Source organism: Onychostruthus taczanowskii, unplaced genomic scaffold (genome assembly GCF_017590055.1).
Source record: "Onychostruthus taczanowskii isolate IOZ18803 unplaced genomic scaffold, ASM1759005v1 scaffold18, whole genome shotgun sequence".
Lineage (NCBI taxonomy): Eukaryota > Metazoa > Chordata > Aves > Passeriformes > Passeridae > Onychostruthus > Onychostruthus taczanowskii.
The window spans coordinates 7442699-7457270 of record NW_024499017.1 but is presented as its reverse complement, the minus strand read 5'-3'; the positions used below and the strand labels follow the sequence as shown (position 1 = coordinate 7457270).

The following is a 14572-nucleotide window of genomic DNA, read 5'->3' as shown; positions in this document are numbered from 1 at the left end:
GAAAGGCCTCACCTTGTGCCTCCACAGCTGAGGATGTTGTTTCAGGAAACAGTCCTATCTGATGGCTCTGGGGGGCATTAAGATTGTGTTTCTACACAATATTTTTTCTTTTACTCATAATATGAACTTGAGAAAATGCTTTTGTAGGAGTTTACCACTCCCCTCAATCCCACTCTGTCTTTGAATTCTTCTGGATGTCTTACATCAGAATACCAGATCTGCTATCTCTGACTGAGAGATTTCACCAGTGCTCACTTCTGTGTAAAGTCCTTCCTGCAAGCTGCACTCAGGCAGACCTAATTGACAGCCTAGAAGCATGTGCAGAGTGTGCTCTCAAAATCATTGTAAGTCTCAGACTGGATCCACTGTTACAATCCTGTCTGTTGGAGCTGACCCATCAAATTCACACACTTCCTCAGACACTTTAAGGAACTAAGAAGCACTGATGATTTTTGCTTCAGTGGTCAGTATTAAATGAGGAAAAGCAAACTCAAGATGATGCTATTCATGGAAGTATGGTGTGCTGCCAGGTTTGAGTAGTGGCTTACCTGTCTTGCATGAATGTCTGTTGGGAGATAGTTCTTGGTTACTACTTCAAGCATAGCTGAACTGCTTCTCCCCTTTAGAAGCCCCAGAAAAGCACATGGACAAGATCAAGTGCTTAGTGCCTCTACACAACACCTGCCTCTTCCTGGGTCTGTGGGATCAGCGTGGGGTTGATTTTTGTTACAGGCTTCTATCAGGATCTCTCATGAGACATGGAGAGAGGGAATATGAACTGAAAGAGACTTTCATGATGGTATTTTCTTTTTTCCCCTCTCTAGCCCAAGGGATGAGGTTGAAGAAAAGCACAAGAGCTCTTCCTACCATCGACACAGCTACCACCTTCTGCAGCATGACAGCCAGGATGCCAGTGCAGAACAAAGGTACCAGAGTGCTCAGCCCCCTCTCCCACCCTACATGGACTCAGATCAGGCTGCATTTGTGCCTCTGACCCCAGCCAGTCTTCATGTGTGGGGTGAATGTCTCTGCTTTGTCTCCTGACTTAAAGTGTGTTTGCAGCCCAGCTTTCCTCATGTTCTGGTGACTTCAGCTCATCATGGCCTCTGGGCCCTCTCCAGTTTATTCTCTGTAGGAAAAGGTTTGATTCTGCTGCTTCTAAAAGCATGGACCAATTTAATTACCAGTAAAAAGCTATTAAAGGTCAGTTTCCAAATACTGTACCTTATATAAGGTAGCAAGGGTACCTCAGGTACCTTCCTGCTTCTGACACCTTTCCTCCCTTATAAGTGCCCCTGAAGTTCTGTGGGCACATTCTGTGTGCCTGACAAGCTCAGCCCTGTTTGACAGCTGAGGGTTGTCCACAATCCACACATTAACTCAGACTGAAACATGCAGCCTGTATTGGAAGCTGATCAGCAGGGGAAAGTCTCCAAGGTACTGAGGATCACAGACGTTTTGGGCTCACCTGATCCTCCTCTGTTCCTGGACTGTGTTCTGTGTCCAGTGCTTGCTGTCTGTAAAGCTGTAGAGATGTGCTGTGCTTGGGTTCCCTGCTAGGCCATGCTGGGGCTCATGTGCCAGGGTTTGCAGCTGAACAGGCATCCTTCAGCCACGCTGCCTGGGCCCTGTGTCCCTAATGCAGGGACCCTCAAGCCTTGCTGCACAGCACTCGAGCTCAGCCTGAGCAGACCTGGAACAAAGCAGAGCAGCCTGTTGTGAGCTCTGTGGAGGTGACTGTGAAAGGTTAAGTGGGGGTGTCTGTAGCTGACTCTGGCCGTGTGTGGATGAAGAGCAGTGTGGATCCATCCCTGCAGTGAAGGCTGACACAGTCCAGTGTTGTGAGTGATGTCTCTCCCTTCTGTTCCTTCACAGTGACCACGATGATGAAGTTGCAAGCTTGGCTTCTACGTCAGGTGGATTTGGTGCCAAAGCATCTGCGCAGAGGCTGCCTGTGAAGGACTGGAAAGTCAAGGCATCCCCCCGGGCTTCCCCAAAGCTGAAGAGGAAGGGCAAGAAAGATGATGGGTATGCTGGGCTGGCCAGGGCACAGGAGGCTGCAGGACCAGCTGGCCAGGGCCACAACCTCTTGCAGCCCTTGGGGTCTGAGGCAGCAGCCAAGTGCTCCCTGCCCTCACCCTGTTTGCAAAGGGCAGGAACCCCACAGAAGGCATTGCTGGGTACTCAGGCATGGGAATAGTTCTGCACTATCTCCAGCTGGGACTCAAAATCCAAAATACAGCCTGGGCTTGAGAAAAATATATGGGAGGTAAATTACACATTGTGAGGTGACACAAGGCCCTTTCACTGGTTTCAGTGAAGGCTTCATTGAAACTGTGAGTGTCACAATGGCCTCCATTTTTAATTGGCTTCTGAACAGCAGCACAGTGCCCTTGTTCAGCAATATCTGTCATTTTTTACCTGCTTGCTGCTTCTGTGTGTTTCTAAACATGTTTGTATCAATATCATGTAAGTGGAAATTGGTGACTGGAATGGTCTGCCCATGGCATGTTAGACCAATCTGTCTGCATCAGTGTGAGGAGAGCAGCAGAGCTTCTGCATGGGGCTCTGTCCTCTTCTTGTGTTCCCATAGCTCCATGATTTGGGTCTCTGGCTGTGCAGATCACAACAAAGATGGGCTGTGGCATTTAATTCTGGCTGTGGTCCTGCACAGTGGCACCCGGAAGCTCTTGGCCTCTGAAATGATTTTCACTTTTTCTGTCTCACTCCTTTGGAAGTTGCTGAGTGGATACTGTCTGGGAACTAAAAGTGTTTACTTTTCTTCACTGATCTGTGACTTTGATGGAGACATGCAATATTTGTGGATCAGTTCAGGGTTTTTCTTTATTCTGCTGTATGAGCTGGAGTGCATCACTAGTGTCTTCACCTTGAGAGCTAGAATCACAGTAGATGATTTGTGCTTATTCATTCTAAATTTTAACAAATGAATACTTGTTTGGGTCTTCCCTGGCTTCGGATTTGGACAAAACTGAAAAACCAGTGGGGAGTGCACTTTGTAATAGTCCTCATTAACACTTGGTTCAGGTCTCTTCCCTGGAAAGGGACCAGTCTGTAAGGAATTTCAGGGTCTGTGAACAGTGCAAATGATAGTGTAATAGTGCTGTAAGGACTGGGATTTCATCACCTTCCCATCATTCTCCATGTTACACAAGGCAAGCTGGAGTTATGAGCTGGAGTGTAAAATCTAAAGCAACCATAAAACGTGTGATCTGTTTTGGCAGAAGATTTGGATAATAAGAAGAGTTAATTGACATAATTGGGTTACTACTCTTTCTCTGTTTGTTTCCAGGGATATGACCCAGTCACCAAGATCATCTAACAACCAGGTGAGTCAGAGCTGCTCTTCATGATGCTTCATGTCTTAGTAGGGAAGACCTAGGAGAAAGTTCATTCCAGTTCCTTGAAGTATCATGGGTCATGCTCTAGCAGATTAAGAGGGGGCTGCACTTGGGCTTGGAGTTGCTCAGTGCTGACATGCAGCAGAGAAGGAGCTCTGTGCTCTCCAGACTGGTGATTTCTTTCTCATACTTGCCTCTGCCTGCAGCAGGATAAGCCGTTCCTGTCAAAGAAAGGGTCACAGGGGGATTGGCCTTGATGTGTGTGTCTCCTTGTTCTTTCCCCTTAAGGGTGGGTCCTCACACTCCTTGAACTATTTTGAGCAGTGAAGTGGCAACATATTTAAATTTATACTTGTCCAGTTGTTTGGTGTTCTCAAATAAACAAAAGATGTGAAAAAGTGCTCTAAAGAAGCCTCCTTAGTGTACTGATTGCACAGCTCTTTTGTGAGTGTTTGAGGTCATTGTTTACATTTGTAGGCATCAACACTCTCAGTACCTGGCCAAAAGTGAATAAAATCTGTTTTGAAGGGCGTGTTGTATCTAATCAGATGATATTCTAAGCAGCCATTTATTAATTCCATGCAGGAACCTTGTTTTATGATTTTATTCCTTGACACAACAGTTCTTGCGAGCAGGCATTAAACTGGTCCTGTTTGCTGCATTGTGTGTTACACTTCACTGCCAGGCACAGAGGCTGACTCGATACTGAGCAGAAAACTCAGCTGACCTCCAGTGCTGTTAGAAATCAATGCTTGTCCTCTCCACACGTAGGTGACACCGGAGTTCCAGGATGAGGTGATGTGCATCCTGAGGAGCCAGCAGCGGGAGCTCTCCGAGCTGCGGCAGAACCAGATGGAGCTGCTGCAGAGACTCACGGATCACCTCGATGCCATCCAGAGCTCCCTCATGGGCCACATGGAGAGGGTGATCGACTCCCAGCAGGAGCAGGAGCGTATCCTTGTTTGCAGGTGTTGAGTGGAAGGCTGCAGGGCAGACTAGAGGCGTGAGGAAGGCTCAGGAAGGTCAAGGATCTTGGGAGCGTGGGGCTCTAGGTGCAGTACAATTGCCTGGCTGCAGCATAACTGTTGCAGTTCCTCTCAGGCCCTTTCTCAGGGCAAGAAACTCAGAAATAGAACAGAGAAGACCTGACACTTTCTCTGTGCCATTAAATCTTAGTTACCCATTAAGCCATAAGTGCTGGCCAGAGGTGCACTTGGTACATTATCCCACCTCAGGCAGTGCCCAGTTGCACAAGAGTAATTATGGACTGATCCTTTCCTTCCTTTCCTCCTTAAGGCAAGTCAGTACTTGCACCAGAAGCAGCATCTGGCTGCCACACTGCATAGCTGGATATAGAATTATCTTGTTTGTCCACATTTATTTATATGGTGGTCTACAGGTCCCTTATGTGTTGTCTGAGAAGTATTTTCTTTTGCTGCTTTCAAACCTGGTATCAAGTTATTTGTATTGTATTATGAGTCATTGGTTCCTGTGTACATTGGCTGCACTGAATTTGGTTTTGTTCCCCAAACTGAACAGCTCCAGCCTATCTCATGTCTGAAACCACTCTTAAATTCTATGACAATAGCTCTCTTTATTAATTAGTCTCAGATTTTCCTTTTTTGACCATCAGTCTGATATTCACAGATAATTTAGATACTTTTATACTGAATTTCTATGTCTAGAACTATATTGTAATACTAGAATAATTTTTCCTTTCTCCACAACTTTATGCATGCACTGAATTTTGTCAGCAACTGAATTGGCATTTCATTGTTTGTTTCAGATGTGTTTGTGTGTTGGCTCCTTCAGAGAGGTTGCTTGTTTCATGAGGTATGAGTAGCCTGAAGCCTGGATTTGTTCCCATCACTGTATCACATCCACTAATTCCATCCTATAGAAACATTTTTACCAACTTGCTGTTTATGGGTATTGGACTTGATGGTTTCTGGTGCCCTGGTTTTGGCTCAGATGGATTTCATTTTCTTCACAGCGGCTCATGTATGTTATGTCTTGGATTTGTGACCAAAACAATGCTGATAACACACTGATGTTTTTGCTGATTTTTCTTTTTCTAAGCCCTGTCAAGACCTTCTCTGTTTCTCATGCTGCTGCATCAGGCAGAGGCTGGGGGTGGTCAGAAGTTGGGAGGAGACGGAGCCAGGGCAGCTGATCCCAGTGACCAAAGGGGTGCCCCACACTGTGTGATGCTGTGCTCAGAAGTAAAGGCTGGGGGAAAGGAGGAGGAAGAGGGGACACTTGGTTTGATGGTGTTTGTCCTCCTCAGTCCCTGTTAGGCATGAGGGAGCCCAGCTTTCCTGGGAATGGCTGAACACCTGCTCACCGATGGGAAGTAGTAAAGGAATTCCTTATTTTGTTTGGTTGGCTTGTGCAGTGTTTGCTTTACCTCTTAAACTGTCTTTACCTCAACCTATGAGCTTGCTGGTTTTTATCCTGCCAGCTCTCTCCCCCATCCTGCTGCAGAGGAGTGAGTGAGTGGCTGGCTGGGGCTGAGCTGCTAATGGGGCAGCCAAGGTAACCAAAGTATGTAGGAAACAGTACTGTCCAACTTACTTTAGCTGTTCAACTTTCCAAAGCTCTTTTCTCACCCTGATCAAATGTTTAAGAGCACCCTGTTTCAGGAACACAGCAGTAATCTTATGAGACCACTCTTTCACCAGAGCTGCACATTTGCTCTCCCTGAGCCTCTGGAGGTGAGGCTACTGTCCATCTTTGTGGACAGGAGTGTTGTGGGTAGGCAGGAAATCTGTCGTTGTGCTCCTTAACCCAGATTCTCGTTAGAGAGAAGACTGGACCGGGTGCTGATGGAAGGGCAGCAGCGCAATGGGCAGCTCCAGGAGCACCTGTCCCAGCAGCTCTCCCAGTCCCTGTCCACAGCTGTGTGCAACCGCCTGGAGAGGACCATCCGCGAGGAGATGAAGAAGACTGTGCCCCAGTGTGAGTGTGGCTGCCTGAGGCTGGGAGGTGGATCCCTACAGGTAGCTCCACTGGGATCAAAAGCACGCTGGGGAAGTGCTGGCACTGTGTGAAGCAGGAGTTAGGTGGTGTGAGCACCAGTCTGTCTGCACAACAGGCTGCTGTGGGCCCCACTGTAATCTGAGAAGTGGTTTAGACACAGTATGAGGCTCCCAGAGGGAATGCCTTTCCAGAGAGTGTGGTCTGACCTTCCATAATAATCTCTAAAGCCTTTGGAGTCTGTTCAGTAGAGAAAGGTGAAGGAGGCTGATGAATTTGGAAATGCTGGGACTTGGCTGGAGCAAGCTTGAAGTTGTCTTTGCTCTTTCTCAGTGCACTGGCACCATGCGTGTAAGGAAATGTTCCAAAAACTGCTGGTGGGAAGGCCTGCAGCCAGAGCTGCCTAATCAGGGCTGCCTGCTATTTTGGATCAGGTCAGCTGTGACTTCGTCACACCAACTCTTAAAAACTCTCAAGGCTGGAGGTTCCACAACTTCTGGTGACTTTCAGAGCTGTACCACCTTCCTAGCAAAGACTTTCTTCAAATGTCTAACCTTATTTCCCCAAGCAAAGTTTGTGACCATTGTCCCTTGCTGTGTCATATTCAAGAATCATTTGATTATATTTTATTTTCTGGACTTTGAAGTGTGACTTTAGGCTTAAAGCTGCGTTTTTGTCGTGTTTTTGTTGCCTAGGCATTTCCAAGAGCATGGATCCTACTGTCAGCCAGCTCAGTAATACTATTGCTACCAAGCTCACTGCTGTTGAGGGGACACTGAAAGAGAATATTACCAAGCTAGTGAAATCAAAGGTAAGGAGTACCAGAGTAGCTTTTCCAGGGCACACTGAGTTGTCACCTGCCTGGGTAGCAACTTCTTATGCCTTTTCCCCCTCACCTCTGTAATGCCAGTTTAGCTGCCAGTAGTCAAAGCTTTTTCATGGTCTCGTTAGGAGGACAAACTCTTTGCATGCTCCCCTGCCCATTTTGCCTTATTAACACGTTTTTAATTTACCAAGTTGTTAATTTTCTACTAGAGTAGAAATTCTCACCACAGCAGTGACTTTTAGGGCAAACTCAGTCAAGTGGCAAATGTTTGACTGGCTGCATTCTGTTGTCCATATCTACATTATTTAGGGGGTACAAGCTGCTTACTTACCATGGCAGGGAATTACATTTCTTTGGGAAGGAAGGAGGAGAAGGGGAAAGGAGCTGTGCCTTACTGTGCCACCTTCCCTTGCTCTACAGCAGAAGTACAGAGAAGTGGTGCTGGTTTTGGGCAGCCCCTGAGCAAGCAGAGGTTCTACCTGCTGGAGTCAGTGCAGCCTGGCCAGTGGGAAGAGCCAAGGGAACACCCTTGGACACTGGGCTGTCCTTACCTGGTGTGGGTGTGTTGCCGGGACCTGGTGTTTGATCACATCCTTAGTCCTGGAGCAGTCTGTAGTTAATTTTCTGGAATTTTCTCTGTGTGCTTGTAAGAACCTTACAGACAGTGTTGTGAGGGCCACAGCTGACACTCTGCAGGGACCCATCCAGTCAGCCTACAGGGAGGCCTTCCAGAGCGTCGTGCTGCCAGCCTTTGAGAAGAGCTGCCAGTCCATGTTCCAGCAAATCAATGACACCTTCAAGCAGGGCACACAGGAATGTGAGTAGGTTTTCTTCTTCAATTGTTCTCTGCACTATTTGCATTAGTGGCTGGCAACATGTTTGCCTTATTTTTTTGCCTTTCAGAGTTTCACTGGTGAGTGTTTAAGCTCTTAGTCCATCCATGTGTTCTGTTTCATATTTGGGAAGCAGAAGTGGGGAGGTTTTTGTAGGTGGTGCTATAAGAGTATGGATTCACTTCTGGTCTTTGTAGCCCACATAGCAAAACACTCAGCTGTGTTCTGGGAATCTGTGACTTCATCTATTGAGTAGGAAAAGCCCAGCTGCAGGATTATCCCATCCTGATGTCAGGAACATGATGAATGGAAAGCGTAGCTGTCGTGCAGCTAGACTCTCCTCTCAGAGCAGTAATGGATAGGAGAAGGTTTAAAGGAGGGTACCAGCATGACCAGAGGTTAACTATTGGTTGAACAGTGTGGACATAGGCTGAAATAAAGCATACCCTTAAGTAAGGAAAACTATACACTGATGCACTGTGGAAGATCATTCCTGTTCTCAGGCTTGGCATGCAGATCCTTGGCCTTTGGGAGGCTGGACAGGTATTACTCTGCAGAGCTGGTTTCTGAGAGGGCCTGAATGTGGCCAGTGCCAGCACAGTGACTTCTGTTGGCCATAGATCTGCAGGGTGTCTCCAGCTGCTGTTAATTTTGTACCCTTCCTCTTCCACACAGATCTCCCACAAATATGAGAGCTTACATTCTTCTCCCTTTTGATCAGGCCAGTTCCTAAGATATTTTAAAATACAGGTTTTAAATCTTTGAAGACATTATTTCTTTCTTGTCAGAAAAGTTTCCCCTCTTCATGAGCATTGAACTAATTCAGATCACAATTCACTATGTATGAAATAAAACACCCTCACTCCTGCCTTTATGTCCCCTGAGCAAGAAGTGCCTGTAGAAGTCTGTTGTAGGAGAACTGGTGGGTTTGTGGCTGTGTTTTGTGATGGGAAGACTGGAAGATGGGTTTCTAATTTCATATGGGAAGACTGGAAGATGGGTTTCTAATTTCATATAATACAGCCCAAAGCAAGGCCTGTGCTTCTCCTCTGTCCTGTGCTCATACACGGGCTCAGCAATCACTTCTGCTGCAGAACATGTAGAGCCTGGCAGCTGGATTTCTGCCCTGATCATCTGCACAGGTGCAGATGGCACAAACACCTCCCTCTCTGCTTGTTGCAGATATCCAGCAGCTAGAGGCTCACTTGAAGAACAAGAAGGTACGAGAGCAGGAGGTGCGGGACCCGCTGCTGAACCAGCTGCGGCAGCTGATCAGCACCTTCCAGAGCACCACGGAGCAGCTGGCGTCCACCATCGCGGCCAGCGTCCATGCCGAGGTGCAGCACCAGCTGCACGTCATCGTGGGCAAGTAAGTTGGCAGCTGGGCTTGTGGAAAGAGATGTCACTGAGAGGTCCATGCAAGCCAGGAGTGCTCTAGGGCTGCTTGTTGGCCCTGCACCATGGCAAAGCAGGTGGGCTGGTGGCTGTTGCCCACAGAAGGTTTCCCAGCTGTATTGGGAAGCTCAGGGCCTGCTTTTCTCCAGGTCCCGTGTGCACGGTGGAGAACAGAAGGATCTAAGGCACCCCTGAGCAGATTCAAAATCTGAGTCCTTCCTGAAGATCATTTCAGAGGAGTCTTTTCTTTACTCAGTGTCCTCAAGCATACAGTTTCTGCAGGCTACCCTCTCTCCCCACAACTGCTCCGCAGCAGTTTGTGCTTCGCCCTCCTGCTCTCAGGATGGGATCCCAGCAGTGCCTCCAGCACATTCACCCCGTGAGCCAGTGGCAGATTGCCAGGCATTGGGATTGGCTGGTGCTCACCTATGGGGCAAAACAACCCTGTCTGTTTTAAGCCATTAGAACATATGTCAGAATGCACTGGGGTCCCCAATGCAGGCCAGAGTTGCCAGGAAAGCCACCAGACTAAATCCTGGTCTTGATGCATGGGCTATGCTTGTTCCCAAGGAATCCCTGCTTTTCTTCCTGTGGTAGAGCAGGTTTGATGCTTTGTACCCTTTGTGAGAGGGGAGAATCCAGCCCTTGAGGGAAAAGGTGTCACACAGAGCAGCAGAGTCTGCACTGTGAAATCTCTTCTGTGGAGAAGTCACAGGCACAGTGTAAGTGTGTTCTCATTCTAAAGGTGTCATCTGCACACGAGGAGCTGCATCTGACAGATCTCCTGTAGGAAGCTGGCCCCATTTGGGGATAACCCCACAGCTTAGCTGCCTTGCTTGTAAGCCAGAGACATTAAAGATTTAAAACGCTGTTTGATGAGAGACTTAGTTCCCTGAAATGTCACTTTCCTGCACAGAATCCCAGCATCTTCCAAGTGCACTCAGGGATGTTGTGGTGTTGGTCACGAGTTGCCTGTGCCTCAGATCTATTTGTAGGAACCCTTAGGGAGCCCCACTACAAAAAGCAAACCAGCCTGTGTTTTCTCACTGGTGTAAGCTTTGTGCAGTGTTATCCCTGAGCTCTTCATTCTCAGAGGTGCCCATGGGCTCTGTTTTGTTTTTTTCAGCATGCAGGAGTCTATTTTGGCCCAGGTGCAGAGAGTCATTAAAGGAGAAGTGAGCCTGGCTATGAAGGAGCAGCAGGCAGCTGTCACCTCGAGCATCGTCCAGGCAATGCGCTCGGCAGCCGGGACACCCATCCCCTCTACTCACATGGATTTCCAGTCCCAGCAGACTCACATCCTTCAGCTGCTCCAGCAGGGACACCTCAACCAAGCTTTCCAGCAGGTACCTAGTTTTCCTGGTAGTCATTCACTGCTTGTTGGGGACTGAGAAGGAAAAAGCTCCTTGGCGTGGACACATAATCTCACAACAGCTTAGACAGGAGTTGACTGAAGAGACCTGTGGCAGTGGAGTGCCTGAGGGGTGCAGTTGCTCTCATGCAGGTGGAGCTGGAGCCCTGCAGGTTCCATGATTTGGTAGCAGTTAAGTTGTTTCATCCCTGCCCATGTCCTGTCAGGACACTGTCAGTGCTCCAGTAAACCAGCGTGTTCTGCCATTGGCACACCTCTGAAGAGCTTCATAAGCCTCTCCAGGCAGATCTGCCAGCTGGGGCCTGACCTTGCCTTTGACTTTGAACATGCAGGCAGATCCCTTTGAGCTGCTGCAGACAAACTCTTCTGGGAGTGAATGATAGCCTGGCCCTGCTCCATGCTACTGACAGTAACCTGCTCCCCTCTGTGTGGTTGTGCTCTGTTGAGCTTGGAACACACACAGGTGTCCTCAAAGCATAGAGCAAGAGCCTGAAGATGGCCCTGCTGGCCTGTACAGCAGAGGTGCAGAGATTTTTGCTCCCAGAGGAAGCTGTTGAGCCACTGAGCATCCCAGAGCTGTCACTGTCCCATGTCCCTCACCTGCCTGTTGGTTCCTGTGCATTTCTAGCTGTGTCTTCCTTGCAGGCTCTAACAGCAGCTGATCTCAACCTGGTTCTCTACGTCTGTGAGACTGTGGATACTCAGCAAGTATTTGGACAGCATCCATGCCCACTGTCCCAGCCTGTGCTGCTCTCCCTCATTCAGCAGCTCTCCTCAGATCTGGGCACTCGTACAGAACTGAAGTTGAAGTGAGTATGACCAGAGAACTGGGTCCTGTTCTTAGCCCTGGCTTTAAATTCAGTGCCTGGAAGTGGAAAGTAGAACTTTTGTCAAAAGTTGGAGTTTCTGTAGCCTGTTACTGGCATGTTTAAAGCCAGTGGTAACTCAGAAAAATATATCAGCATTACTACAGAAAGCTTTGCTGCCCTGAGGTAGCAGTGGAAGGAGTACCCAGCAGTAGGTGCTGGTACCTCTGGAACTGTAGCTTGTAAATGTTTGCAGCCTGTGCAGCAATCCCCATTCCCCAAGGAAAGATTTCCTTGTGGAGGCAAAAGAAGGGATAGTGCCATGTTCCCTGGACAGTACAATGGATACAGGGCAAGTTTGCTCTGTCCTCTGCTCTTAACCCATCACTGGACTTTGTGTCAGCAGTTCCTTGTCGTGACTGTCAGAAAGGCTCAGTGGGAGGCTGCAGCAGGAGCTACTGGTACAATTTCTGGTAGATGTTCCAAGCAAAGCTTGTGTGACAAAATAGTGACTGTACTGATACTTGCCATGAACATTTTTAGTGTCTGAGTCAAAACCCTGCTATCTGCCCTTAAAAGCTAAATTGTTAAGGTGCCTACAGGTTTTGACTATGGCTTGTATGGAAAAATTGCTTAAACTGAGTTTTTTAACTCAATAAGGATAAAGCAAGCTAGAAAAACCGAAAAGAACTTCAAGTTACAGGCTGCTGCTGTAAAGATTAAACTGGATTGTTTTTGAAAACCTGCAGTGACCACATTGCCTTACTCAGGCTATGGTTTAAAAGCTGATAGCTCATCTGAACTTCATTGTCCTGTTGGTAAAAGTCTTGATCTTATCCCACCCCTTCCTGGATAGATTTTATTGTAACCCTACACAAACTGATGGGTTTTACTGTCTAATGAGTGACTTATTCTGCTTAAAGGTATTTGAGGAAATACCTACTGAGAGTCACCTCCAGCACTGAGGGGAGTTCTCACTGGCTGTTGCCTCTGCCTTGGTTCCAGCAGCCAGGTTGTGGGGTGGGTGGGCAGGCTGGGAGCTGTAGGCTGACCTCACATGTTTAGGAAGGGATAGGTGGACTCTGCTGTGAGTCAGAAACATTTATTTCGTGACAGCTGAACATACTGCAGAGTTTGGGTGGAGCAGGGAACAAAACTGCATCTTCAGCGCTAACATGAACTGAATTGGATTGAGATTGTATCCTGGGTTTGGTGCTAACCTTGCTCTCTCTCCTTCAGCTACTTGGAGGATGCAGTGATGCACCTTGACCAAAGCGACCCCATCACCCGAGACCACATGGGGTCAGTCATGAACCAGGTGCGGCAAAAGCTCTTCCAGTTCCTCCAGGTGGAACCCCACAACCCTCTGAGCAAGCCCGCGCGCCGCCTCATGATCATGCTCCAGGGCCTGGTCACCCCTGGCATGACCTAGGAGCACCTGGCTGCCTGGTGGGCTGCTCACCAAAGCCCACCCAGCAGATCGTGGTTACCAGCAGCGCCTGGCTGGTGTTAAGAGCTCTTGCCAGAAAATCTATCGGCGCGTGTGTGATGTCTCTAAGGCGAACACCATCCGTGTATAGTTCCAAATAGTCACTGAACATTCACTTGGCTTATTTTTCCTAAATAGCCTCTTTTTTGAGAGTTAAATCTCTTCTTCACCTGCCCATCCGTCCCCAAGGCTGGCTGGCAGTCCATGTCTCATGCAGCAGAAGCCGATGGATTCCTTACCCCTTTAAAAGTTTGGATCTGCTGCCGTCAGCAAGGGAGCGGCGAGGTGTGCGCTCCTGGCTGACCAGAAACCTGTACCCACCCCTGAGGGAAGGGCTCACACTCCTCCTCCCTGGCAGGCTGTAGGCACGGGGAGGAGGTCAGCTGAGCGAGAGGGGTTAGATAGAATTCATTAATTAGTTAGTTACTCTGAGGTTCGTTAATTCCAGATCCATGGGGATCCACCTGGCCCAGTGAGGCAGGTTTGGGCAGGGTGACACCTCTGGAGTGCCCTGGGGAGGGGCTCTGGGTCAGGGTGCTGAGGCAGCAGCAAACTGCAAGAGCCCCGGGGGGGCACCGGTTCTGTTGTGCATTGGAGCATGTCCATGTTTCAGACATTAGTTTTGATTTTACACCGAGGTTTTTCTTTTTATCTAAATTTTGAAGTTTTGGGGGGTTTTGTTGTTCTTTTTTTTTTTTGTTTTTCTTTTTTAGTTTGTTTTTTTGGTTTTTTTTTTTGAAATAACATTAAGAACAATTCAATAAAAAACTTTTTGAGAAAAAAAACATGGAGACCTTCTTCTGTTGTGTGGTGGAGGGAAGACTCAGGGGTCTTTTTAGGGTATCAAACAATCTCCAGGCTGGAGCCTGAGCTGATGGGCCACTGGACCTCTCTCTTTTCACATTTTTTCCTGAGTCTCTGCTCAAGCTTTCCTGTGTGAGTCCAGCAGGGCATAGTGGTCTCTGCTTGCTGAGAGAGGCGGGAGGTGATGGTGGGCTGCTGGCTGTGGGAAGGGGACATGAATTCCCCTTTTCACAGCAAAAATGTCTCTGGCTGCTTCTCCTTCCTGGAGAAGAGAAGGCTTTGGGAAGACCTTACAGCACCTTCCCAATACATAAAGGAGTTCCAGTAGAACTGGAGAAGGGCTATGGACAAGGGAGTGACAGGGCAAGAGTGAGTGGCTTCACACTGACAGAGGGCAGGATTAGATTGGATATTAGGAAAAATTATTTCCCTGTGAGGACAGTGGGTCGCAGGTTGTCTGGAGAAGCTGTGGATGCCCCATCCCTGGATGTGTTCACCAGACCAGCTTGCACAGGGCTGGAAGGTGTCCGTGCCGGCTTGGAACGAGACGGTTCGTACGGTCCCGTCCAACCTAAACCGTTCTGTGATTCCGTGAGCTGCACGGGCCGGGGTCCAGCCCCGGGGGTTCCTCCGCCCCTCGGCGGGCGGGCAGGGCGTGCCGGGGGCCGGCCCGGGGCGGTGCCGGCGGGCCGGGGGCGGGCGGCGGGGCCGG

The 14572-nt window shown here is 48.6% G+C and overlaps 1 protein-coding gene across 1 annotated transcript in view; it reads left to right on the top strand.

Annotated features, from left to right (window-relative positions):
- Positions 1-13683, top strand: part of EDC4 (enhancer of mRNA decapping 4) — a 33069-nt gene extending 19386 nt beyond the window's left edge. The window contains exons 19-29 of the mRNA XM_041400728.1: positions 825-926; positions 1876-2028; positions 3311-3347; positions 4131-4311; positions 6162-6317; positions 7031-7146; positions 7813-7978; positions 9177-9363; positions 10516-10735; positions 11407-11570; positions 12807-13683. Of these exons, the coding sequence (XP_041256662.1) occupies positions 825-926; positions 1876-2028; positions 3311-3347; positions 4131-4311; positions 6162-6317; positions 7031-7146; positions 7813-7978; positions 9177-9363; positions 10516-10735; positions 11407-11570; positions 12807-12999 (1675 nt within the window). The 3' untranslated portion in view covers positions 13000-13683. The remainder of the gene's footprint in view (positions 1-824; positions 927-1875; positions 2029-3310; positions 3348-4130; positions 4312-6161; positions 6318-7030; positions 7147-7812; positions 7979-9176; positions 9364-10515; positions 10736-11406; positions 11571-12806) is intronic.
- The last annotated feature ends 889 nt before the right edge of the window (positions 13684-14572 follow it).